Source organism: Sander lucioperca, chromosome 2, assembly GCF_008315115.2.
Source record: "Sander lucioperca isolate FBNREF2018 chromosome 2, SLUC_FBN_1.2, whole genome shotgun sequence".
Lineage (NCBI taxonomy): Eukaryota > Metazoa > Chordata > Actinopteri > Perciformes > Percidae > Sander > Sander lucioperca.
The window spans coordinates 18,776,967-18,803,010 of NC_050174.1; the positions used below are offsets into that span (position 1 = coordinate 18,776,967).

General features: G+C 40.6%; 1 protein-coding gene and 1 pseudogene across 1 annotated transcript in view; both read left to right on the plus strand.

The window, feature by feature from the left end:
• The first annotated feature begins 1,369 nt into the window (after positions 1–1,369).
• On the plus strand, positions 1,370–16,824 carry LOC116048210 (annotated as a pseudogene).
• Positions 16,825–20,748: 3,924 nt separating this feature from the next.
• Positions 20,749–26,044, plus strand: part of LOC116048159 (nascent polypeptide-associated complex subunit alpha, muscle-specific form-like) — a 6,953-nt gene continuing 1,657 nt past the window's right edge. Inside the window, exons 1-6 of the mRNA XM_036008250.1 lie at positions 20,749–20,777; positions 21,409–21,626; positions 21,762–21,930; positions 22,896–23,777; positions 25,221–25,280; positions 25,825–25,898. Of these exons, the coding sequence (XP_035864143.1) occupies positions 21,411–21,626; positions 21,762–21,930; positions 22,896–23,777; positions 25,221–25,280; positions 25,825–25,898 (1,401 nt within the window). The 5' untranslated portion in view covers positions 20,749–20,777; positions 21,409–21,410. The remainder of the gene's footprint in view (positions 20,778–21,408; positions 21,627–21,761; positions 21,931–22,895; positions 23,778–25,220; positions 25,281–25,824; positions 25,899–26,044) is intronic.

Below are 26,044 nucleotides of genomic sequence, written 5' to 3' on the forward strand. Positions count from 1 at the left end.
TGGAGGGAGGACCTCCAGTGGTCACAGTGAGTAACTACACCTCCTCCAGCTGATTTCTGCAGCTTCTCTGGTTTCTTCTTTTGAATCATCCAGGGCTGCGGTCCAATAGTCCTTTTTGTTTAGGAAGGAACTGAGTGAAATGACCCGGAAGTGGTTAAGTGGCTGCCATGATAAGAGCTGTTTGAATTGTCTGTTTTCATACAATCATACTAATCAGGATTCATGTGGATAAATATGAGCGGACAGGAGGGTGAGCGTGATAATAAACTATTTGCAGAACACCTTTCATACAAGAAACAGCCTACAGCTCCATGCTTTATAATAACTAAATGGCATGCAGTGAGTGTTTCACATTAAAAGACATAATTAATGCAGAATAAGATGGAAAATTAAACAGCGATGAAGTAATATTTCCACCGTGTTGTCCACGTTTATAGAGCCACCATGAAACAACATGGTGAGAACACACGGGGTGAACTATCCAGATGTGCTTTCTGTGTCCATCTTTACAACAGTGTAGTTTTACCGGCAGTTCCACGTCAGTAATATAGTTACGTAGCCGTGTCAGGACAGTCAGATTCTCTGAGCACCTCCGTTGTCTTTTCCTAATTCCTTTTGAGTTCTCCTTCACATCTTTCCTTGACTTCATGACAATTAACTTGGGGTTAAGGAGAAGTGGTTAGGAAAGGACATAGGAGGTCATTTTTTGGTCAGCTCTGATTTCTGTGAAGCAGTAAAATCCTTCAAACATCTCCATGAGGCCATCTAGTGGCCTGATAGAAGTAGAGCAGCTGAAGGCAGCTTCCTCTGCTCTGATTCGTCCTCACCACTGACCAATGAGAACCAGCAGCATCTTCTCTGTCCAATAACAAACCACTATTGATCCATGTGTTGATCAGTTCTCCGTTTTGAGTGAATGAAATGTGATGATGAGAAAAGGCCCTCAGTAGTTCCCAGAGTTCAGTCATGTTTTCTAACTGCTTCTTTAGTCTGAGCAACAGTCCAACAAGCCAAAAGGATTCAACTGACACTGATAGGAAACAGAGAGAAGCAGCCAATCAGAGGACCAGCTGCTGATATTTGGCTTTTTTCCAGGAGAAATGATGTGCTGATGAATGATTGGACTGCTGCTCTCAGTGTTTCCTCTCCAGATGAAGGTGTGGACTCTGCTATGAGTCAGTGTGAGGACAGAGAGGAGGGAGTCCCTCCCTATAAAACCACTCTGTGTGGGGAACATGACAGCCAGACCAAAGCTCAGAGGTGAGAGGACCATCTCTAACTGTCCACAACTCAGATCACTCCACCATCATTATTCACACTCAAAGCTCTGTGTGTGTTGTGTTTCAGCCCAGAGAAGAGTGACGACTCAATGGAGTTTTTCATTAATTTTAAACAACATGACAAAAAGTACGTAGTTGTAAATTGTGTTCAGTAACAATTCCATAATGTCAGTAATTAAACACATTTTTCTTTGAAAGCTTTAATTCAGAGAAAATGTCCCTAAATGTTTGAGCTTTAATGACTTTCTTTCTATCAGGATCCATCAGAGCCCAGACTGTCCTGAACCTGAACCCAGCTGTGTGTCCATGAAGAGTGACTGGTCTATGGGTGAACCTCTAGTCTTCAAAGATGGACACCATTCTGTAGATCAAAGGTGAGCAGATGTTAATTGTTAAATTACAGTATATTCAAGTTATTCATTTTGCAGTTACTGTACACCTTTCTACTACAAACATAATATATATTTAACTGCAATATATACTGCTTCACTGTAATTGTTGTGCATTTTGACAATAAATAACTTTAAACCTAAATATAGAAAAGGACTCTCAGTTGAAACTCACTGCTTAGACAAAACATCTCTTCCTCTTTTTATTAGATTATATTCAACTTCAGCGGTACCACAGTGTGTAGTGTTTATGTCGGAGCAGATATTAACTAATGTCACTGTAAACACAAATATATCAGACAATGCTCAGGTAATCTAGTAATATCCCTGCAGTTGTGGTTTTGACCGGTCTTGAAATAAAATCCTTTGTCAGAGACTGAGATGAGACTAAGATGTAAATGTTAACAGACTGCATTTATATATTAGGGGGGTGATCACAGGGTATCGTACATTATGATACAGTACACGATACCGATAATATCACGATACAGCAATTCTGCAATAATCAATATATTGCTGACTTTAATTTCATGAAACATCAAGATATCGGTCTTACTATGAGTTACAAAGGTAGTAGTAGTATTTATTTATTGTATTTTATCTTATTAGGCATGGAAGATATTTGAGGAAATGTGTAGTGTTATATTTGTCTTGAAGCTGCTGTGGCACTGTCATTTCCTGTAAAGGATTAATAAAGGATCCATCTATCTATCTAAAAAGGTTGAGCGCAGGTTTTCTCTCTTTATTATCTATATCTATATTAAGTCCAAACTGTTAGAAAACAGACGACCACTATTACTTAGACATTAGCAGTGTTGGGCAAGTTACTTTTAAAAAGTAATTAGTTACAGTTACTAGTTACTTCTTCCAAAAAGTAACTAAATTAGTTACTCAGTTACAAATTATGAAAGTAACTAGTTACTTCAGAATGTAACTATTGCGTTACTTTCAAGTAAATTTTTAAATGCTCAAATGTGACCCCACCTCCACCCCTCTTTAACAGAATTTAAAATACATGTGCATGTTGAATTATTTATGATAAATCTGAATATTATAATGAAATGGACACTTAATACAATACATTAATAACAGAAACAATGTACACAAATCTAAACTATTTAATGTTTGCTGTGGGACAAAGTGAGACCAGCCTCCAATCAAATGCCATGTATATTATGTTTATATAGTGGATCGATACAAATAACACAACACCTCAACAGGCCACAACTGGACAAAATTAAATTATGCTTGTTAAGCACTATACCAAAAATAAATAACAAATATATACACTCTTTGTAGTGCAAATAACATAAGTGGCCTGATGTTTATACTTGTGCGCTGGTGTGTGCGTCGAGCCGGCATGTGTGTGTGTGTGTGTGTGTGTGTGTGTGTGTGTGTGTGTGTGTGTGCGTGTGTGTGTGTGGGGAGTAGGTGATAGAGCGAGGGAGAAGTGAGAGAGTGACGGCGATTAGCTTTGGAGCGAGTACCGACTCTAGAGTCACATAGTAAGAGAAACAAAGTGTCTCCCTTGTGTTTTCTGACCACGGTGGAAAATCTGTAGCAGGAAAAGTTAACCCTCTCCTTGATTTCATAACGCCATACCTGTCTCTCTCTCGTTGACTGCAATTGTGTTGTTCTTGTGTGTCCGACTATGCGTGCTTTCGAACACCTGCCCAACTCTACCTCTGATTGGATTAACATGACATTTTACTCAACCTCAGCCAATCGTCAGCATTTATGCGCTTGTGTCGCGCACTGCCCACTAACCAAGGAAGAACAGTAAAAAAAGTCTTTGCCTCTCGGCTCAGACTCAGAGATCTAGTTGGTCTGATGAAAAAAACAGCTTCAAATATAGTAACATGGCGCATTTTTTGGCAGTAATGGTAACGGCGTTATTAAGATGGTAAGAGTAATCAATTAGATTACTCGTTACTGAAAAAAAGTAACGCCGTTAGTAACGCCGTTATTTATAATGCCGTTAGTCCCATCACTGGACATTAGCATTACTATTCCACCGCTATGGTCACCCCACAGCATCATATTCAAGGTTGTGCTGCACACTGCACTGATTACAGCTTTAAAATATACATTGAAACTGTCTAAATTAAATATTGATTATGGATCATACACAATGTTGACAAGAACTACCTGGATACAAATATACTGTACAGACGATGTATTTGACCACTGACAGGTTTTGTCTCAGTGTGTTGTGGGTGCAGTGCAGAATTTATCTTGTGTTTCTATCAGGAGGAATCTGGAAGAACCTGAACCCAGCTGTGTGTCCATGAAGAGTGACCGGTCTATGCCTCATCCTTTATACTTCAAAGATGGACGCCACACTGTTGATCAAAGGTGAGGATTTCAAACTGATAATCCGCAGGACTAGTAAACGTTTACCACTACAGGATTCACTGATAACATCCAAATATCACTTCATGGACCTTTGCCTTGTGTTCGTCTTTGTGTGGACAGACATAATGTGAGCTAATTCTTCCTGATTCCTCCACAGAGTGGACCAGGAGAGCTCAGAGGTTCCCAGTGGTCAGTCTGCCCAGCATCAAACACACCTGGACTCCATATTTATGGTCTGTACATGTACAACTAATTTTACATCTATTCTGTTCCCAATCATATCCATGCTACAATTTTTAGACCAGTGGATTCAGTCTGTCCAACATGGATCTGATGTTTGCTTCCATGATTTCAGTTTGATTTGTCATTCATATAATCTTCTGTTCCAGCTGCTGGAGGAGGACATCGGCACTTTTGTGAAGAACGAGCTGAAAAAGATCCAGAAGGTTCTGAGTCCAAATTACCCAGAATGCTTAGAGAGTCAGAGGGAGGATGAGAGGTGTTGGACAGTCAGGATGAAGAGCATAGGAGGGGCAGCAGAGAGGCATTTCTGAAGATCACACTGCACTTCCTGAGGAGAATGAAGCAGGAGGAGCTGGCTGACCGTCTGCTGAGCAGTAAGAGGATTTCTCTGAAGATTTAACATGCTGGTTGAATGGGACGTTTACTAATGTCTCAAGAGATGGACCAAAATATATTAATATATTTATTGTTTGAGGAAATGTTCTTATTGATCTTCTTTGTTGTGTGTTCAATCAGGAAGTCTTGCTGCAGGTGGTAAGCGTAAACTCAAATCTAAGCTGCAGAAGAAGTTTCAGTGTGTGTTTGAGGGGATTGCTAAAGCAGGAAACCCAACCCTTCTGAATTAGATGTTCACAGAGATCTACATCACAGAGGAAGGGACTGCAGAGGTGAATGATGAACATGAGGTCAGACAGTTTGAAACAGCATCCAGGAAACCAGACAGACCAGAAACAACAATTAGACAAGAAGACATCTTTAAAGCCTCACCTGGAAGAGATGAACCAATCAGAACAGTGATGACAAAGGGAGTGGCTGGCATCGGGAAAACAGTCTTAACACAGAAGTTCACTCTGGACTGGGCTGAAGAAAAATCCAACCAGGACATCCAGTTCACATTTCCATTCACTTTCAGAGAGCTGAATGTGCTGAAAGAGGAAAAGTACAGCTTGGTGGAACTTGTTGATCGCTTCTTTAGTGAAACCAAAGAAGCAGGAATCAGCAGGTTTGAAGAGGTCGTGTTCATCTTTGACGGTCTGGATGAGTGTCGACTTCCTCTGGACTTCCACAACACTGAGATCCTGACTGATGTTACAGAGTCCACCTCAGTGGATGTACTGCTGACAAACCTCATCAGGGGGAAACTGCTTCCCTCTGCTCGCCTCTGGATAACCACACGACCTGCAGCAGCCAATCAGATCCCTCCTGAGTGTGTTGACATGGTGACAGAGGTCAGAGGGTTCACTGACCCACAGAAGGAAGAGTACTTCAGGAAGAGATTCAGAGATGAGAAGCAGGCCAGAAGAATCATCTCCCACATCAAGACATCACGAAGCCTCCACATCATGTGCCACATCCCAGTCTTCTGCTGGATCACTGCTACAGTTCTGGAGGACGTGTTGAAGACCAGAGAGGGAGGAGAGCTGCCCAAGACCCTGACTGAGATGTACATCCACTTCCTGGTGGTTCAGTCCAAAGTGAAGAACATCAAGTATGATGGAGGAGCTGAGACAGATCCACACTGGAGTCCAGAGAGCAGGAAGATGATCACGTCTCTGGGAAAACTGGCTTTTGAGCAGCTGCAGAAAGGCAACCTGATCTTCTATGAATCAGACCTGACAGAGTGTGGCATTGATATCAGAGCAGCCTCAGTGTACTCAGGAGTGTTCACACAGATCTTTATAGAGGAGAGAGGACTGTACCAGGACAAGGTGTACTGCTTCGTCCATCTGAGTGTTCAGGAGTTTCTTGCTGCTCTTTATGTCCATCTGACATTCATCAACTCTGGAGTCAACCTGCTGGCAGAAGAACAAACCATCCGGTGGTCTAAAGTGTTCAGAGACAAATCAACATGTTTCTACCAGAGTGCTGTGGACAAGGCCTTACAGAGTCCAAATGGACACCTGGACTTGATCCTCCGCTTCCTCATGGGTCTTTCACTGCAGACCAATCAGGCTCTCCTACGAGGTCTGCTGACACAGACAGGAAGTAGCTCACAGACCAATCAGAAAACAGTTGAGTTCATCAAGAAGAAGATCAGTGAGAATCTGTCTGCAGAGAGAAGCATCAATCTGTTCCACTGTCTGAATGAACTGAATGATCGTTCTCTAGTGGAACAGATCCAACAGTCCCTGAGTAAAGGAAGTCTTTCTACAGATACACTGTCTCCTGCTCAGTGGTCAGCTCTGGTCTTTATCTTACTGTCATCAGAAAAAGATCTGGACGTGTTTGACCTGAAGAAATACTCTGCTTCAGAAGAGGCTCTTCTGAGGCTGCTGCCAGTGGTCAAAGCCTCCAACAAAGCTCTGTACGTGCACACACTATCCAGAGTACATGTTGTTGGATGGAGTTTTTATTTATTCAGAAATAAACAACCATTGTTTCTAATTGTGTTCTTATGTATTGCTGATTCCTTTTCAGGCTGAGTGGCTGTAACCTGTCAGAGAGAAGCTGTGAAGCTCTGTCCTCAGTTCTCAGCTCCCAGTGCTCTAATCTGAGAGAGCTGGACCTGAGTAACAACGAACTGCAGGATTCAGGAGTGAAGCAACTGTCAGCTGGACTGAAGAGTCCGCACTGCAGACTGGAAACTCTCAGGTTATTCTACCTTTATTAAAAAGATATTACTTCCTAAGCTCTTTTTTTGTTAATTTATTAATTATTAAATGGACTGGCTGAATATCCTTTTTAGGTTAAGTGGCTGTAACCTGTCAGAGAGAAGCTGTGAAGCTCTGTCCTCATTCCTCATCTCCCAGTCCTCTAGTCTGAGAGAGCTGGACCTGAGTAACAACAACCTGCAGGTGTTTGACATGAAGAAATACTCCGCTTCAGAGGATGCTCTTCTGAGGCTGCTGCCAGTGGTTAAAGCCTCCAACAAAGCTCTGTACATGCACACACAACTATCCAGATTAAATTAAGTTGATCTTTATTCAGAAAAAAATAACTTTTGTTTGTAATTGTATTGCTGATTCCTCTTCAGACTGAGTGGCTGTAACCTGTCAGAGAGAAGCTGTGAAGCTTTGTCCTCAGTTCTCAGCTCCCAGTCTTCTAGTCTGAGAGAGCTGGACCTAAGTAACAATGAGCTGCAGGATTCAGGAGTGAAGCAGCTGTCGGCTGGACTGAAGAGTCCACATTGCAGACTGGAGACTCTCAGGTTAGTGTTCAGTTATTCAGAGATGTTATTTTCGTTGTGTGTTAATTATTCAGTGGACTGACTAAACAATATTAAAAGAATGAATGAGGTTTAGCAGTCCTCTAGTCTGAGAGAGCTGACTCAGGAGCTTGTCAACATTGTATTGTCTTGGTTCACAGCACATAAACTTGACTTTGATATACAGTTAGGTCCAAATGTATTTGGACAATGATAACATTTTATTTTGGCTCTGGATTTGAAATCAAACAATGATTATGTGCTTACAGTGCAGACTCCCAGCTTCAACATGAACTTGGTTAGGTTTCCCCCGAGTCTTCCAATCCTTCCTCCTTCATGGGGGGCATGTCGGTCAGTTTTAGGACTTCTTCTTCCTCAAAGTGTTCCTACCAAACACAGCTGTGAAAAAGATCTGCTTGAACCAACACTGCGCTTCATTAGTGTTGGTGACAGTCATTTAAACAGTGGACGGATGTATACTACTAACATGAAACATGACGTGTGTGTGTGTGTGTGTGTGTGTGTGTGTGTGTGTGTGTGTGTGTGTGTATGTGTTCAGTCTGTCAGGCTGTCTGGTCTCAGAGGAAGGCTGTACGTCTCTGGCATCAGCTCTGAGATCCAACCCCTCCAATCTGAGAGTGCTGGACCTGAGCTACAATCATCCAGGAGAGTCAGGAGTGAAGCTGCTGTCAGCTGGACTTAAGGATCCAAACTGGAGACTAGACACTCTCAGGTATGGACAGACAACAACAGCTCTCCCACTGTTTCTCTGTCACTAACTGATGAACTCTGGTTCATGTGTAATGGAGGATCTGAGTGAAGGTGTATGAAGTTGATTCTGGCTTTGTTTCTTCCTGCAGGGCGGACCATGGTGGACAGCAGTGATTGAGACCTGGTCTGCGGAAGTGTGAGTGTGTTTAAAGTTTGAACTCAGCTGCATTTTCTTGACTGAAGTACAATGATGAATTTCTCCAGAGTTTCAGTCAGGATCTGTTTTCTGTCAGTGTGGCTGGAAAGATGTTAGAACTCAATCAATTTAAAATCCACAAACAACAAACTTAACAAAGTGATCCAACAGAAATAATTAATATATTTCAACAGTTTAGCCAACAGAAAGCTAACTTTGATTCTTCAGATTTTCACTAAACTGGTGAAGTTTAATGAACTGTATTTGCTGATTCTTGGTATGAACATTAGCTTCGGTACATCGGTCAGAATGCATTTGACAGGACCCCAGTATCAGTTTACTGAACTTTATTGTATTAGGTTGAAGGCACAGCAATGCACAGATCACTTATTCACTTCAGACTAAATCTGTGAACCTGAGGCTCTGCAAACAGAAATGGGAGCACAAAGTTAGTGCATATAAAATACAATCCAACAATAAGTATGCTTCATATTCTTATGATACAATTATACATATTCATAACTGAACAAATGAACTAAGTTACTCAATTTACCTTAATATCAAACTAAAGTGCTCAAAATGCCTTAATATCAAAGTTTTATACATTTACAAAGGCAGCCATCATAAACCAAACACATCCACTAATACCTTAACATAATAGGAAGCCATTATGGCAATATTCTAATTCCTAAATGCTTAATTAATAAAATTAATTTCCATTGCCTATACGGCCCCATTACATTGGTAAACAGTAGGGGTGTGAAAAGACACCCAGCTCACGAGACGAGACGAGACACGAGATTGGGTTCACAAGATCAAGACAAGATTTTAACACTATTTTACAGAAAACTTCAATGAAGAAATAAGACTGGAAAAATAGTCCTTTATTCAATCGAAAGTCACAAAATGAAAACCGAGCACTGAAAGGTCTTGCGATAAAATATAAATGACTGGCTTTTCTACTGTATAACTAAAAGTTACACTGTTACTTATTCCATATGTACGGTGGAGAGAGAGTCTCTTCACTCAGAGAACCAAGGTTGTACTAAGCGTTTTCTGGCAGGAGTTGAGACCAAATTTTTTGTACTGAATTTGTCATTGTACAGTAAACCGAGAGAAATAAAGCTTATTTTACTATTGTTTTCACATTGATTACATTCTAAAGCACAAATAAATTATCATCAAACACTCAACAGATGATTTTTGTGAAGATGGATGCTTGATCCCATCCATACATCTGATGGTGATTTACAGATTTACAGCTGTGTAGACTGAAAACACACAACCACAGCAAACAATGTTTTATTATTAAGATTCTGTCTCTGACTTTATTTGTGTTCATGTGCATCCATGATAAAGTAAGTGCAGTATAATGATTCACATTTCATAGTTTGGATGGTGAGGTGAGCTTTTGTAATTCCTTTTCATATATATTATTATGAGATTTCTCGTCCAAGTAAAAAGTGTCTCGGGATGTCTCTCAATAGACTCATGGACAAGTTTATTTCCTCAATCTTTTGTTGCAGCTACTTGCACACTTGTTGGTAGTTGAATTTTAAACATTGTATATTGCATCTGAATTTGTTATATTGAATTTTTTTCATGATGAATTTTGAATTCTGAATTTATGAAAAATAAAGGTGAAAATTAGCTGTTGAAAGTTTGAACAGTAAAATTTAGAGGCAAAAAATTCAGATACATAATTTCAATGTATAAATATTTAGTGCTAGAAATTCAATGGCTTTTTAATTTAAAAATCCAATGAAACAGATTTACTTCCATAGAGAACGGCCAGGGGATTTTCTATGCTATAAAGGCTGCTGCTCTGCACTTGTGTACTGATATCACGAGACACTTTTTACCTCGACGAGAAATCTCATCACGTTTAATCTCTCGATCTAGTGGGGACGAGCTCTCGTCATACCTCTAGTAAACACCGCCCTCTAGTGGCGAAAAGATAAATTAAATTGACACAGTTGAATAGCACTGTCACTTTCCCAAACTGACTCTAAATTACCTCAATCATCAATTAAACAACGATTTCCCAGTCAAACAAACCAACAACATAAATACTAAGGAATACAGCCACTAATAAAGGTTATTTCTACATTATATAAGAGGGATTACTGTAGAAATTGGTCATGCATTCAGCATTACAAATCTTCCCAGACTGCATTAGTTAGAGTGCAACACATAATATATATGAAAAGGAATTACAAAAGCTCACTTCACCAACCAAACTATGAAATGTAAATTACACTGCACTTACTTTATCATGGACACATGAACACAAATAAAGTCCACACCGGATAAATTAAACAGGCAATTGGAAGTGTGCACATCTCCACGAGGCTTGTTCGTCTTCCCACTAGAAGAAAAACTCCCACAATACTCTGTGGCTATGATGTCATAGTAACATTACATAGAGCAACAGCTTATTATTTATGGGCCTTTTTTACAGTTATACCAAAACTGTTTTAAAAAATATAAGGGGAAGCGCGTTGTTGCCTTCAAGTGCTGCTTAGAAACTCGTACTTCACAAGTCTGACAAATATAAGTTGATGTGTTCCTTCAGCTTTCTTCTCTGGATGTTTTTAATAAATCATTGTTCAACTACAAGCCATAAACACAACATGACATAGTTGATATCTAAAAGATTTAGAATCAAGTGAGTTGAGGTGGATTTACCTTCCAGTTCCTCCCTGAATGGAGACTTGGGACCAGGGGTCCCTTTCAGAAAGCAGGTTTAGTGAAAACTCTGAGTTTGTTAACCCTGAGATGAGGGAAACTCTGGGTTTTCTGTTTCAGAAAGGGAGGTTAATCAAACCTGAGAGAGCCCCCTAACTCCAGCCCGTTTCAGAAAGAGAGGTAACTTAACCTCAGAGTCAGTTACTATGGTAACTGAGTCTGTGAACCTCACCTGGTCGGGAGCAGGTTTTCTTCAATAAACCCAGAGTTTCTTTCAGTTTCCTTCCTCTGACACAGCGCGCATTCATTTCCTCATTCATTCATTCATTCTGTATCAGGCGCATTTTAGCGCAGTTTGTTATCTGCATGAATAAAAAAACGTATTGGTTTATGTTAGGCATATTATAAAAGTTTTTTCACTGTCGATTAGATATGTAGATACCTTATCCGTCCTCATATCACTAACATCCACCATTTAGGACATGCTTTTACATCCCAGCAGATTCTTTGTGTCACATTATTTTTTTTTGCAAACGACAGTTTTCTTTACAACATTGGTGATGCGGATCATATTAGTAAAGCCACTGTATGCAGAGCCGTCACTAGTGAGAGCCATTAAAAAATAATTAAATGATTATAAATTATATTTCTGTTAATAATCATGGTGCTGCAGGCTCAGAATGGGATTAGTATCTTACTTTTTCACCCGCAGGATTGCACCTGTTCTGTATTTCTAACTAGCCAGCAAATAAATGGGCAAACAGTAACTGCTTCAAAACGAGGATTCTTTACTTGCAGAATTTCAGGCGTGAACATGCCAAAACTTGCTCTTTTTGTCATTTACATCAATTCCTAAACGTAACCCACACTGCGTTATGGGTAATGTAGTATTACTCAATGTAACCTTTTAATCAACAATTTACATCAAATAAGGAATGATGCATGTATCTATCTCCTTAAACATATTCAAATCAGTAACTCAAATTCAAATTCAAAGTGCTTAACACCCCTAACAATAAACATTAAGTAGCAACATCCTCCCCCCCGATGAACCATAGTTCAGTCCTTCCAGAAAAATGCCGAGTTTTTTTGTGATTGTTGCGGTCAAAAATCCTTGATTATGCGGCACGTTTTCTTAAAAAATGCGATGTAATATGCGGGATTTTTATGCAATTTTATGCAATGAAATTGCGGGAACTTGCAAAAATTGCGAGAACTTGCAAAAATTGCGAGAACTTGCAAAAATTGCGAGAACTTGCAAAAACTGCGGTTTCATCATGGCTTTATCGCGGGGTTTGCAGCTTTTTGATGATGTTCACGTCGCGTAATTACGTCACTTCATAACGTTCCCATGGCAACAGGGGAAAATGGCTGCTCGTGTGAAGTAAACGCAACATTTTTCAACTTTCTGCTGAGATATATGTGACTTTTTTGCAACGAAAATGCGGGGATTATGAAATCATGCAAGCCCCGCATATTTTGCACGGAAATCGGCAATTTATGCGGCGAAAGTGCGGCGTATTTGAAAAAATGCGGCACCCGCATAAATATGCAGACTTTGGCTGATTATGCATTGAATTATGCGATCACATAATCGCATTTTTCTGGAGGGACTGATAGTTCATTACTCAAGTCTCTAAAGGATATAGCAATTGAACTGGTCTTCTCAGTAAAGTCCCAGATGATGTGCGAACTACACAGGACCTCACTTTCCCATCACAACCTGGAAATAGTTCCTCAACTCTTCCCAGCTTCCAAGCCTGTCTTGGCATGTTGCTATCTCCAAGGAGGACGATGTATCCCACCTTCAATGAGGTAGGTTGCGGTGTGTCACAGCGATGGGCTGATTTTATGTCCAAGACGTAGTCCTTCCACCAGCTGCTCCAGAACCCGGTCATCTTCTCTCTGTTCAGTGTTGCATTCCCACTGGCAACTGTCAACAGCTTTGGTGGCAGAGAGGTGAAATCCAAATACACTTTCAAGTGCAACCAGTGTGTCAGTGAGTCTTTCTACACGGCCTGACACCGTGCTCCAGTAGTAGTCTGCTCCTATTAGCACTGATAACTCAGTGTCAGCACCATCTTCAGTTACATCAGCAAACTCCAGACCCCTTCTTTCCAGTTCATGCTGAATACGCTCTCCTGGAACTTTCATTACAGCAGTGCACACTTCAATTTCTACTTTCTGTCCCTTATTCCAAATGTTCTCCAGAACAAGTTTCACAGTGTTGCATTTGGTTGTCACAGGAGCAGCGGAGCCAAATGTATGAAGAGTGAAGGTCTCTTGTCTTATAACAGGTAGCTGTAGGGCCCTTGACTATTTTTCACACACAAAGCTCCTCTGACTTCCTCCATCTAGCAGGCAGCGTACTGCTGTCCTTCCACCTGGACCCACTGCATATGCCTGGGCAGTCTGTAGCAGCACTGTACTCTGGCTCTTTGGCTTGACTTTCATGGAATGGGTAGCGAATGAAGAGACCACATCTTCTACATTTTCACAGGTGACCGGCATAGGCTCTTTACGGTTTCCACATACAACACTGTAATGTCTTTTTCCACATTGGTCACATGATGCATCTTTAATCCTACAGTTTCTTGCTATGTGCCTCGGCCCAAGGCACACAAAGCATCTTCCCGTCCTTTTCAGAATATCCCGCCGCTCAGCTACATTGTGCGAAGGACAAAGTTCTGGTTTGTGCTCTGCACTGTCACAAAAAACACAATTTTGTGTCCTCTGACTGGCAGTGTGCAAAGCAGCGGCTGATGGCAGGCTCTGTCTTTTCTGTTTCAGCTCATAAGCTGAGTTAAGTTGCATGGTTCTCTCTGCGCTGATGATCTCATATTGAAGAAACTCCATCACCTCTGAGACTTTCCATTCATCACTCATTCACCTTTGCCTGCTATACTAAAGAGCTATGTCCTCAGGTATCAACTGCAGCAGGATTGGGCAGAGTAAACTGCCATAAGTGACTCCAAACTGCGTATCTGGATCTCACATTCATCGTACAGCTGTCTCAATGCAACAATGTCTGATGACTTCATCACAGGGGTAAGATTCAGCAATTTTGTCATGTGAGCATTTACTACAAGGTCTTTTCTCCCGTATCTCTCATGTAGCAAATCCAATGCATGGTCATAGTTGCTGTCTGTTAACATCTGTTACTGTCTTAGCTGCAGCACCAGAGAGGTATGACTTCAAGTAAGTAAACTTTTCCGTTTTACACAGTGTCTCATTTTGGTGAATAGCTGTCTCAAATTGGTTCCAAAAGTCTCTCCATAAACTTATATCACCACTGAATCTTTGAATGCTCAATTTGGGTAACTTAACGAGTTCTGAATTGGAGTTCTGTCTCCAACATCTCTTCTTGGGCTAGTCACGCTGTCATGAGCTTGTATCATGCTCTGTGCACGCGTCTTCATCATGATCACTCTTTCCTTATATTCCTCCGCGTTCATGATTTCTGCTTCCAAAGTTTGCCAATAACTCACGCAAACATCCAACATCAGTATTGTTCAGGCTAAACTCCGTGTCGATACTTTGCAGAAGTCTCGTTGTAGCTCCACGCATCGCTCGCCATTTTCTGACCAATCTTTCCATTTGTTCTTCCATTTTCCTTTCATCGTTTGCTGACTAGATATCCCGGGTTTCAGCACCAAACATTGTTCTGTATTTCTAACTAGCCAGCAAATAAATGGGCAAACGGTAACTGCTTCAAAACGAGGATTCTTTACTTGCAGAATTTCAGGCGTGAACAGGCATTGCATCTCAAAAAAAGCCTTGATCTTTTTGTCATTTACGTCAATTCCTAAACGTAACCCGCACTGCGTTATGGGTAATGTAGTATTACTCAATGTAACTTTCTAATCAACAATTCACATCAAATAAGGAATGATGCATTTATGTATCTCCTTAAACATATTCAAATCAGTAACTGAAATTCAAATTCAAAGTGCTTAACACCCCTAACAATAAACATTAAGTTGCAACAGCACCTAAATGAAATAGGTGTAATACCATCCCAGTTTTCACCAGTAATACTATAGGTTACCTGTGATTAAATATGAAATTAATACACTGTCAATGCGTACGCATTGACTCAAGCAGCAATTTTTTCCCACACCAATTCTCTCTCTTTTACGGCAGCCGCTGTGTTGCTTTTTTAACAAAATACATGTTCAAACTCGCTGTATGTGCGCATGAGTATTTCGGCCGACCAGTTTGTTTGTGGTTGTTACCATGGTGAATCGTAGTATCATGGCTCCATTCATGCTGCCTTTTTATTGTGGTGGTGCACGCGCTTAGCTCTGAGTCAACCTACTCCAAGTTGATTGAACCACCTCAAATCAGCTGTTCTGTAACCAAAAACTCCGAGTTTCCCATCTCAGGGAAAATGAACTCAGAGATCAGGGTTAGACTCAGAGTTTGTTAAACCTCCTTCCTGAAACAGACCCCAGATGTACGACACATACGCACGAATACGTTCCCACATAAACTGGCATTTCTATAAACAGAAGGTGTGCACGTCACACTGACTTCAGACCAGCGTACACATGGTTTTAGAGCCAGCTGCAGGTGATCAGGTGGAAATGGAAAATAGGCTGAGAGACAGAATCTTAATAATAAAACATTGTTTGTTGTGATTGTGTGTTTTCAGTCCACACAGCTGTAAATCTGTGAATCACCATCAGATGTATTTATAAACTGAATGAATTGTTAGAACTGGATTGTTGAAGTTAAAGTTTGTTAAACATCATTCACAGCTGAATATGAAAGTGTAAATGATTTTCTTTCAGTAATTGTCAGTAAAGTTGTTAATAAAAAACAGATGATAACCTGCAGCTGTATTGTGTCTTGTTCTCTCCATCAGATGTCTGTGAACTGGAACTGGACACAAACACAGTATACAGATACCTCAAACTGTCTGACAACAACAGGAAGGTGACTTGTGTGAGAGAGGATCAGTCATATCCTGATCATCCAGACAGATTTGACTTCTGGTCTCAGCTGTTGTGTAGAAATGGTCTGAGTGGTCGCTGTTACTGGGAGGTCGAGAGGAGAGGAGGGGTTGATATATCAGTGAGTTACAGAGGAATCAGCAGGAGAGGAAACAATGATGACTGTGTGTTTGGAGGAAATAATCAGTCTTGGAGTCTGAGGTGCTCTGATGTTGATGGTTACTCTGTCTGTCACAATAAGATAAGAACCGCCCTCACTTCCTCCTCTGTCTCTAACAGAGTAGCAGTGTATGTGGACTGTCCTGCTGGCACTCTGTCCTTCTACACAGTCTCCTCTGACTCACTGATCCACCTCCACACCTTCAACACCACATTCACTCAACCTCTTTATCCTGGGTTTATGGTCCCCTGTGGTTCTTCAGTGTCTCTGTGTCCTCTGCAGGACTGAGAGTCTCTCCTGTGGACAGAAATACTGACTGAAGATCAGCTGCTGAAATCAAAGTTCAGTCTGTTCACCATCACACACACTCTGCACTGTGAAACAGATCTGTCTCAGACTCAAACACTAAACATTCATTTGTCTGATTTCATCTCTTTGATTATCAACATTTAAACTGTTTAACTAGAAACACTTTATGATTCCTGTCATCAGCTGACTCTCTTTACCTGAGGATACACTGTATGAAGCTGAGTGAATGTGATGTTACTTTAAGTTTTTGGTAAATCTGTGTCCATGGTTACGAGATGTACCAAGACCTTCTCTGATATCAGATTTGTGTTGTAATAAACTTTTATATTCAAGTAAGAACAAGTGAGGCTCTGAGGCTGAGACTAAAATATTAAACTTAAAGTCTGAAACTGAGCTTTGTTGTTTTGAAACATTTGTTTCTGAAAGAAACTCCTCCGAATGTCAAACAAGAGTCTTTCAGGATCAAATTCAGCATCTGTGAAAAAATCATTACAGATTGACTTGGTTTGATTTGATCTGTATACAAAATAAATCTTTTGTTTTCTACTCGACTATTTTCTTATTCTTTTACAGATTTATTCTTCTTTATGGCACTCTTATGACTCCACAGCAATCATGCTTATTCACATTCATGAATTACTTTTTACTTGTACTTCTTACTTAGTTTTTAATATGTATTATCTTGTAAATTTTTATGTAAAGCACATTATGATTCTATCTGTAAAAAGTGTTCTTTAAATAAAGTTATGCTGAATTAATCAGAAAGCAGCAACGATTCATAAGAACTTAAATTCATGTTTAACAATTTTTTTGTAATTCATCCATCCTCTTTATATGTTTCTAAAAACACACATCTAAAGCTGGAGCTCCTGAGGTGGTCACACAGATTTAAAGTCCTTGTTCAAGGACCAAACTGTGGAGGAGCTGAAGCAGAATATGACAGTCTGATATTGCTCAGACTTCTGTTCAACAGTCTGACCAATGTCACGCACTAATGGAGCACACAAACAACAAAAGCAAATACACACCATTGTAATAGTAAAACAAAGATGGGGCAGCTTTAAAAGGACAGAAAAAGTTACAATTCAATAAACAAAATGAAAATAGCAGGCGATATGGTCAAAAGACAATAAAAAAAGATGATAAAAAGACAGCATAACATGACACAAGTCAATACAAATGTGTCTCTGTCTGATAATTTCCTTTCCTCCATCTCTTATTAATCAATGTCTGTGATGTCTGTCCCACACTACCATCTATGTTCTGGAAGTTGTTCTTCTAAACAAAAGAGCAAATTAACATTCAGAAACTTCACAGGAGAAAGGAGGAGACCACACATCTTTTTTTATAAACCTCCATAGAAAATGAAAGACCTAAATTCTGGTTTATCCTCCTGTCCAGGCAGCTCCACATGGTTTTCAACTGTCAAGTTATCTGGGTGTTTTCATCAGTGACAGCCTCAGTAAGACTTGTGTGGAACAGCAGTCAGAAGTTCAAAAGGCTAAGCAGAATATCATTCATCCTTAGCCCTTTGAACTTCTGACTGCTGTTCCACACAAGTCTTACTGGGGTTGTCACTGAGTGAGGGTTTGGTCCCACCAAGTGGCTTACATACCACACAGGCTCTTTCCAGCTGCTCACCATTTCATTTGTGAGTTTTATGGCTGCACCTCTTAAAACCATCTCATGAACTTGGGTTGCATATGCGACTTGCCACTCTGGTGTCTATTTCAATTGCGTTTCCGTCCTCGAGAATGTGGCCTCCACAGCACTTTTGTTGTAGGGGAGTGATGCAGGGTCCTCTGTCCCTCTGTCTGATATCTAGTGTCCCAGTGTGGAGATGTGACATGAGTGTCTTCTTTGACATAGGTGACATAGTCCATCAAATGAAATCTCTAGGAGGAGTTCGTTAAAGTATAGCACCTTGACTTTTAGGCCTACTTCCTGTTGCCACTAGGGGACTTTGAGTCAATTTTCTCCAGTAAATGTCCTCAGAGTTAAGAGTCTTATGAATCCTGAAAAGTTTCGAGCCAATTGGACAATGTACACTCAAGTTAACCCACTTCCTGTTTCGATGGCGAAACGCACAAAATGGCCGCCCCGCCACGGCCATGCCCTATGACGAAAAGTTTTTCTTTTAATAACTTTTCATCTTTAACATCTTAAGATGGCACAGACCGAATTTCCACCACTGCATCTTGTACTTTTGAATTCAAGGTCAATTTTAGATTAATTTGTTGAACTTCTGCACCATGTTTTGGCACTCTTTCAACCCCGTTATTAGCCTGTATGATAGGGTAATACAACCCGGGTCTCCAGCTAAACTTAAGTCACCGTATCCTCATCATTCAGCTAGCTAGCAAGCTGTGCGGCAGAGCCACGAGCGCTAAGGTACGTGTCCATTGACAAGCGTCATTTCCCCGCGTCCCATTCATTGTCTATGCTAGCAGCCGGGCAATGCATTCTGGGATCGTCACGGGGACTTTGGAGAAGAGGGGTATCTGGTTGCTCGCTCCTCATTTGCATAAAGTTAAATCCAGGCTATTTTATGCAAATCAGCAGCGTCCAGCTCGACTCACCACCTCTGGGAAACTCATGAAAATCTTTTAAATTGACCGTTGTCGAGGGAAAAATGAAGACAGATTGTTCAGCGCTTACTCATTTCAGTAAACTATTTTTGTAAAATAAGAGGTTTCTAAACGAGCGGCCATGTTGGTCTGTTTTAAAAATCCGGAAGCAGACAGCCCACGACTGAAGCGTTCGTCCAATCAGGTGCAGTCATGGCAGCTGTATTTTTCCTGTAGTGAGCTTGTGATTATTTGAAGCTAGTGCTAGCTACTTTCATTGGCAAATAATTGGCAACACTGGGTGAAGAGAACAAGAGTCCAATGCTGGGGAGAAATGGGGAGATCCCTGCCGACAAAAAAAACTTCTTCTTCAACCTCTGCATGTTTTCTACGGTAACACTTTACTTGAAGGTATCTACATAAGAGTGACGTGATACTGTCATGAACCCCAGTATCACGCCTAAGCGTGTAATACACCCGCTGGTCCACTGGGTTTGGCGTGTCAGTGTCACGGTTTACCTCGCCGAGGCGTGAACACTACACGCATTATGAAGGTACTATACCAGCAGGGGGCGATACTTTTCCTCAATGCCAACAATTCCCCGCGGACCAAAGAGAAGAACAGTATATTCCAACTTCCTTCCCTGCCAGGTAAGATGAAGATACATCGTTGACATATATTAATGTATTTAATTCATTAATTGCTTTTGTTTAAACTGTGTTAGATTGCCCATGAGTGTTGCCATCTTTATTTAATTTCGTGGTAGAGAGCCGAAGGTTATTAACATTAGAGTTGGGAATTGAAGGATTTAGGAAAAAAGTAGCATAAATACGCTAGCTCGTTTTATCATTCCAACGTTAGCTAGCTAAAAGGCTAGCTTTATATATTTTCAATTCATTAATGGCTTTTGTTTGAACTTTGATTCATTAGTGTTGCCATATTAATTTAATTTAATTTGGGGATAGAGAGCCGAATGTTATTAACGTAATAATTACGTGATTTACATAAATAAGCTAACGTTAGCTCGTTTTATTATTCTAACGTTAGCTGAAAGGCTAGCTTGACAGGTCCGACGCGATCTGTCGGAACTGGTCATGTCGTGTCCGGTTGGGTCTATTTAACAATCGTTTAAGCTTATTTTGCGTAATTTTAATAATCCTGTAAAGTGTTGTAAACATAGTTTTAGCCTACGTTACCTCTGACATTACGTGCATTCGTGAACTGTACCGTTGGAGCTTTGTAATACTGAGCTCAAATACCAAACGTTACTGTCCCTTATTTTGCTAATATTCATGCAGTTTACATGTTGAATATTACAAAATACAAGTTGTTTACATTATGCAACATCTGCATCATGGTTATCTTTTTTTTATTTTGATACAGTTCTCTATTTTTTATGTGAGAAATTCATGCATGCTGCAAGATAAATAACCATGTTTTGTTTTTGTTTTCCTCTCTTTAACAGCTCCTGTTACCAACCACCCTTCTCCCTGTTACCTCCACCTCTACAGTACCTCCTTTATTAATCAACCAACGGCTCTTTTAAGAGCCACTCCTATTATATTCATCACAAACACAGACACACAACACAGACACACACAAACACACACACACACACACACACACACACACACACACACACACAGACATTCTGTCTCTCTCTCTCTCTCTCTCTCTCTCTCTCTCTCTCTCTCTCTGTCTCTCTCTCTTTGTCTCTCTCCTCTGTCTTGCTTTTGTGCCCGCGCTGCAATCTTTTGTAGAAGGCCTATTGTCTTCAAGTGAGTATTGTCATTTTATTCCTTGTTTATTCTTTCACATAAGGGACTTGAAAACATTATACTGCACAGCCTTCTGATTTAACCACATTCTGTTTAACACGCTGCATCCTGTCAAAATGCTTGAACTTAATTTACAGAAATATCGTTAGTCTAAAACTAACATTTGGATATCTGACTTGGTAACAAAATGCTTGCACACGTTAGGTCAAGCATGACATTAGGTTAGTGGATTCACAGTCTGATTCCTCACGCCTGTATCCATTAATGTCTTCATAAGAGCTCAGTTTTTTGTTTTGGCAGCTTATATTTCGTAGTTATGGGTTTCTTTACCTTGTTGGTACATAAAATCAATTTGGGGCGCTTGTCAATTCAACTTTGCCCAAGCTTTGACAGCCTGTGGGCAGTAAAAAAAAATTGTGTTTTTTAATAATGAACCATGTGAACATGTTGTAGTAGAAACACAAAATATAAGTTTGAACCTGAAAATGGTAAGGGCGCTTTACACAAGTAAAGGGGGACAAGGTAAAAAAAAAACTTGGTACCTACTTCCCAAGTATTGGTTCTCATGACATCCCTATTTCTCATAATCTTTTTGTGTCCCGTTCTGTTTCTCTTACTGTATTTCTGATAGAAATGCCAGGTCAGGGGTCAACTCTAAGAAAGTGTGTGGTCTGCCACACAGAAATAAATGTGGCCTGCAAAACCTGCAAGGCATGCAAGGCAAAGCAACCTCAAAAGCTAAGGCTAAAAAAAAAATTAGAAAAATTTGATGAGAAGCGGGAGAGCTGGGTCCATACCCACCAAAAAAATCGGACCACCTCCCACATAGTGGATGAAGCTTCTATGCTGGTATGTAATACTTTTATTATTTTCAAGCAGTTAAGTTACACAGTGTTGCTCTGTACATTTTCATGTTAATTTTTTTTACTATCATCTCTCTCTCTGTGTGTGTGTGTGTGTGTGTGTGTGTGTGTGTGTGTGTAGCTTGAAAAATTGCAGGCCCTGGGTGTAAGGGCTGTAATAGTTTTGTCCAAGCCTGGAAGAAAAGAGAATGCCTGGGTTTCGGAGGTTTTGGCACCCCGTTGCCAACTGACAGACACTTCTAAAAAGTGTCTTGAAAGAATGAAGGCACTCTATGAACTTGTTATTCAAGGTAAGGATGTTCTGTTATTTACAAAAAACAGTATTGTATTTGATGGCTTGTGTTCCTGTCACAGATAAGGCTGTGGTTGCCTTCTCTCAACTAACGGAACAGTCACATTATAATTATGCTTTATGCTTTTTAAAGTTAACTTATTGAGATATGTTAAAAACATACCAGCTAGCTATTAGCTGCTCAAATTTAAGTATCAATAAAAAAGAATAATTGCTTCTGCTTGGTTGGCAAGCAACACAGCAAAACATGCAATCTCTCTTTTGGTTTTTACCTCTTAATCAGCTAAAGTACAACTGTAAATAATCAGTTGGTGCTAGACTGGTTAAATGACTGTTCCGTTTATGGTTTTCAGCCCTGGGGTTATTATGACAATTAGCCCCTCATTTATGTAAAACAAATTAAATTGTTGCCTTTTTTAAGTGGTAACACAGGTTCTGGCAGAGTAAATTATACAGCTATTATTGAAGGCTCAAAAGTGTGTTGCTGCAATGGTTTTACCATGGAGGGAGGATACCATAGCAGATCCAACTATAGAGCCATGTTGGTGGCTGATTTAAATTAACTATTATGTATTTTCATTACAGAGTTTTTGGTTCTGGCCTCTTCAAATGTATCAACTTTTTTCTACTACTGTGAAGACATAAGTATGGCAAAGAAGTGAGAAAATAATGGATTTTGAGAAAACAATATGAATTCTTGTGAACCATGTTAACATTTCTCAAAACAAATCCTAGCCCATACTAAGTTAAACCTGCAAAATACACCTGCTTAGTTAAAGGTATTTAACTCCATGAATTTGCATGAGATACAACAGGAAAGGCAAGGTTCAATATATGACATCATACAAATAATGCTTTTTAGATACAGCTAATTAATTCACAACAATCTTCATCACAGGGAACTTTACCTTAAAATAGTCCAAGTATTATTACTGTTAATCATTTAATACTCCTCCAATGAAGGCTGGACCCCGCAAGTTGCTGCAGGACATTCATCATCCCCAGTTGAACCCCCAACTACACCTCAACAGGCCCCACCAACAACACACGTTGCCATTGCCCGGCCTCATCCCCCTGCAGCTTCACCTACACCTCAACAGGCCCCACCAACAACACACGTTGCCGTGGCCCGGCCTCATCACCCTGCAGCTTCACCTACACCTCAACAGGCCCCACCAACAACACACGTTGCCGTGGCCCGGCCTCATCACCCTGCAGCTTCACCTACACCTCAACAAGCCCCACCAACAACACACGTTGCCGTGGCCCGGCCTCATCACCCTGCAGCTTCACCTACACCTCAACAGGCCCCACCAACAACACACGTTGCCGTGGCCCGGCCTCATCACCCTGCAGCTTCACCTACACCTCAACAAGCCCCACCAACAACACACGTTGCCGTTGCCCGGCCTCATCCCCCTGCAGCTTCACCTACACCTCAACAGGCCCCACCAACAACACACGTTGCCGTTGCCCGGCCTCATCCCCCTGCAGCTTCACCTACACCTCAACAGGCCCCACCAACAACACACGTTGCCGTTGCCCGGCTTCATCCCCCTGCAGCTTCACCTACACCTCAACAGGCCCCACCAACAACACACGTTGCCGTGGCCCGGCCTCATCACCCTGCAGCTTCACCTACACCTCAACAGGCCCCACCAACAACACACGTTGCCGTGGCCCAGCCTCATCACCCTGCAGCTTCACCTACACCTCAACAAGCCCCACCAACAACACACGTTGCCGTTGCCCGGCCTCATCACCCTGCAGCTTCACCTATACCCCCAAAGTCCTTGATTTTACCAGTAGCCTCCACTGGAGCCTCCCAAGTTTGTCAAGGAAAAGGTAAGCATAAGTAAGGGATAATGTAGAGGGAGGCATTATCCTGCCTATTACATGGCTACTTAACAAAATAAATAATAAATAAATAATTTGACACAAAATATTAATTTAAAAACAAAAGTATTGCTACCGATAAAGAAAATGGTCTGTTCCGTCTCTATGGTTGGTATCCTGCGTCCATAGCAACGTAAACTGTAGCTGTTTAATACAACGTTCCGTCTGTCACTCAACATCACAGTATCTCCTCCTCCTTGCTCGGCATCAGACCGATCTTGTTCCAGCGACAAGCTACCAGATAGCCAGCTGTTTGCAGCGCATGCATTTCTGGCAAAAGCCAGGGTCCAACATGCATTTAATCCCCCAATTACAGGCTGTGGTAGAAGCTGTCTTTTTTCCTTTTATTTTACCGCCAAAATGAGTCGGGCTGTAATGGGGTGATGCCCTGCTATTACTAGCTAGGTGGACAAACTCCTTCATCCAGCTGCTGTTTTAATCACTGCGGGTTGACTGAACTGAACATTTCCATTGATGGTGAAGTGAGACAAGTGAATGGGACTATTTATGTTGATGTTTCTGTCCTCATTCATCTCGTTTGTGACACACTTGTAAACACAATGTTGCAGTGTAACTAATTAGTGTTGTTGTCCCTATGGCTGAAGTTACTGCGTAGCTATCATAGACTGTATAACAAATGTAGCGATAGGCGCTCACTAGATCTGCTGTCATTGCCTGAATTGGAGGACAGGAGTTGCTCCACTTTTCCCCACTTCTTGCCACAGCTGATACATAAATCAGACTTTTTTTCAGCGGATTGATGGCGACCATGGCGACACTGCTGTGCATGGCAACAGTCTGTTAATATTTTGCAACAGTCTGTTTTAAAGAAATAGCAGACCGTAGAATGCTGTCGAATTCAACTAAGCCGTGTAATAAAAGGTTCTAGCCTATACAAAGAGTACTGGAAATAACAATCATACTCTTACTTTGGGTAACGTGAACATATAAAGGAAGTTTGTCCATCCCTGTATTTGATCTATTTTGAATCAGGATGGCAGAAATGTGAATGTTTAAAAAAACGGTCAAAGGATTATTACCCTATTATTCAACTTACAATAACTGTTCCATTTAGCTGTCATCATAGTGTCATCAACACTTAAATCAGGCCTGTATTTGCCCATATTTTGGACATTAAGCTTACTGTCTGTTTTGGTGGCATAAACACCAGCAGCTTAAAACACATACCGTATAGCAGAGCCTGGTTATCCTTAAGGGTGTAATTTCTGTATCCAGTAAACCCTTTGCACTGCCTTCAATCCCAGATGAAGAAAGTATTAATTACAAGCCTTCATAATTAAAAGCAGAGTGCCAATAAAGACCATCCCAATTGTAAACTGTCTTAATAAATAGTTTTCTTTGTTTTTCTTTGTTTTTCCCTGTAATCAACAGGTGACAGTGTTGAAGGAGGCTGTCCAGCTCCCAGTAGAGTGGTGCCACGTAAAAGAAAAGGTGTGTTCATTTACTGTGTGTGTAATCTATACATTTTGAATTGAAATTCATTGTTGGAGTCCTCATTATTGCTGTTGATTTTTTGGGCCGATCTAAGCTCTAGTGTTCACTGCTCCAGTAAATAGAACAAACCTTAGATATGACTTGCCACACGTAGCAACGGGGGTTATTTGTAGTCGACTCAGCTCATAGACCCTTTTTTTTAGCTACGAGCTAGAAAGCCAACATTTTTTGTCTTGGTTAACATTGCTTACTGTTGACAACCAGTAAATATAATTAATTTAATTATACTTATGCTTTTTATTGACCCACAGTGGTGAAAATATAAATAATTTCTGACACTATGTGACACCAGCCAATAAGAATCAAGTATTCACACAGACCATTGTATAGAATAACTTACCAGTGTTGCATTCACATTTTGTACAAGAATAACTTCAATATAAGAAAACTCAGGCTTATGATATGTTTTTTCAATAATCTCTTATCATTCTATAAAGGCTTGTTCAGTGTAGTAAGCTTGTTAATATATTTTTCCTTTCAGAATGCCTACACACACTGACAGGGAGCCAGGATTTTTACCCTGTGAAGAGGGTTGCCAAATGCAAAGTTGTTAAGGTTAATGATAAATAAGGCATCACTTAGCTCCTTCTGTTGTCATAAGAAATTCAAACTGAAAATATTTTTTGCAGTTCATGCGTTACCTTTTGGTTAGTTGTTTTCAAAGGCCCTTTTCGACTGTAAGAACTTGACTTCACCTGCTG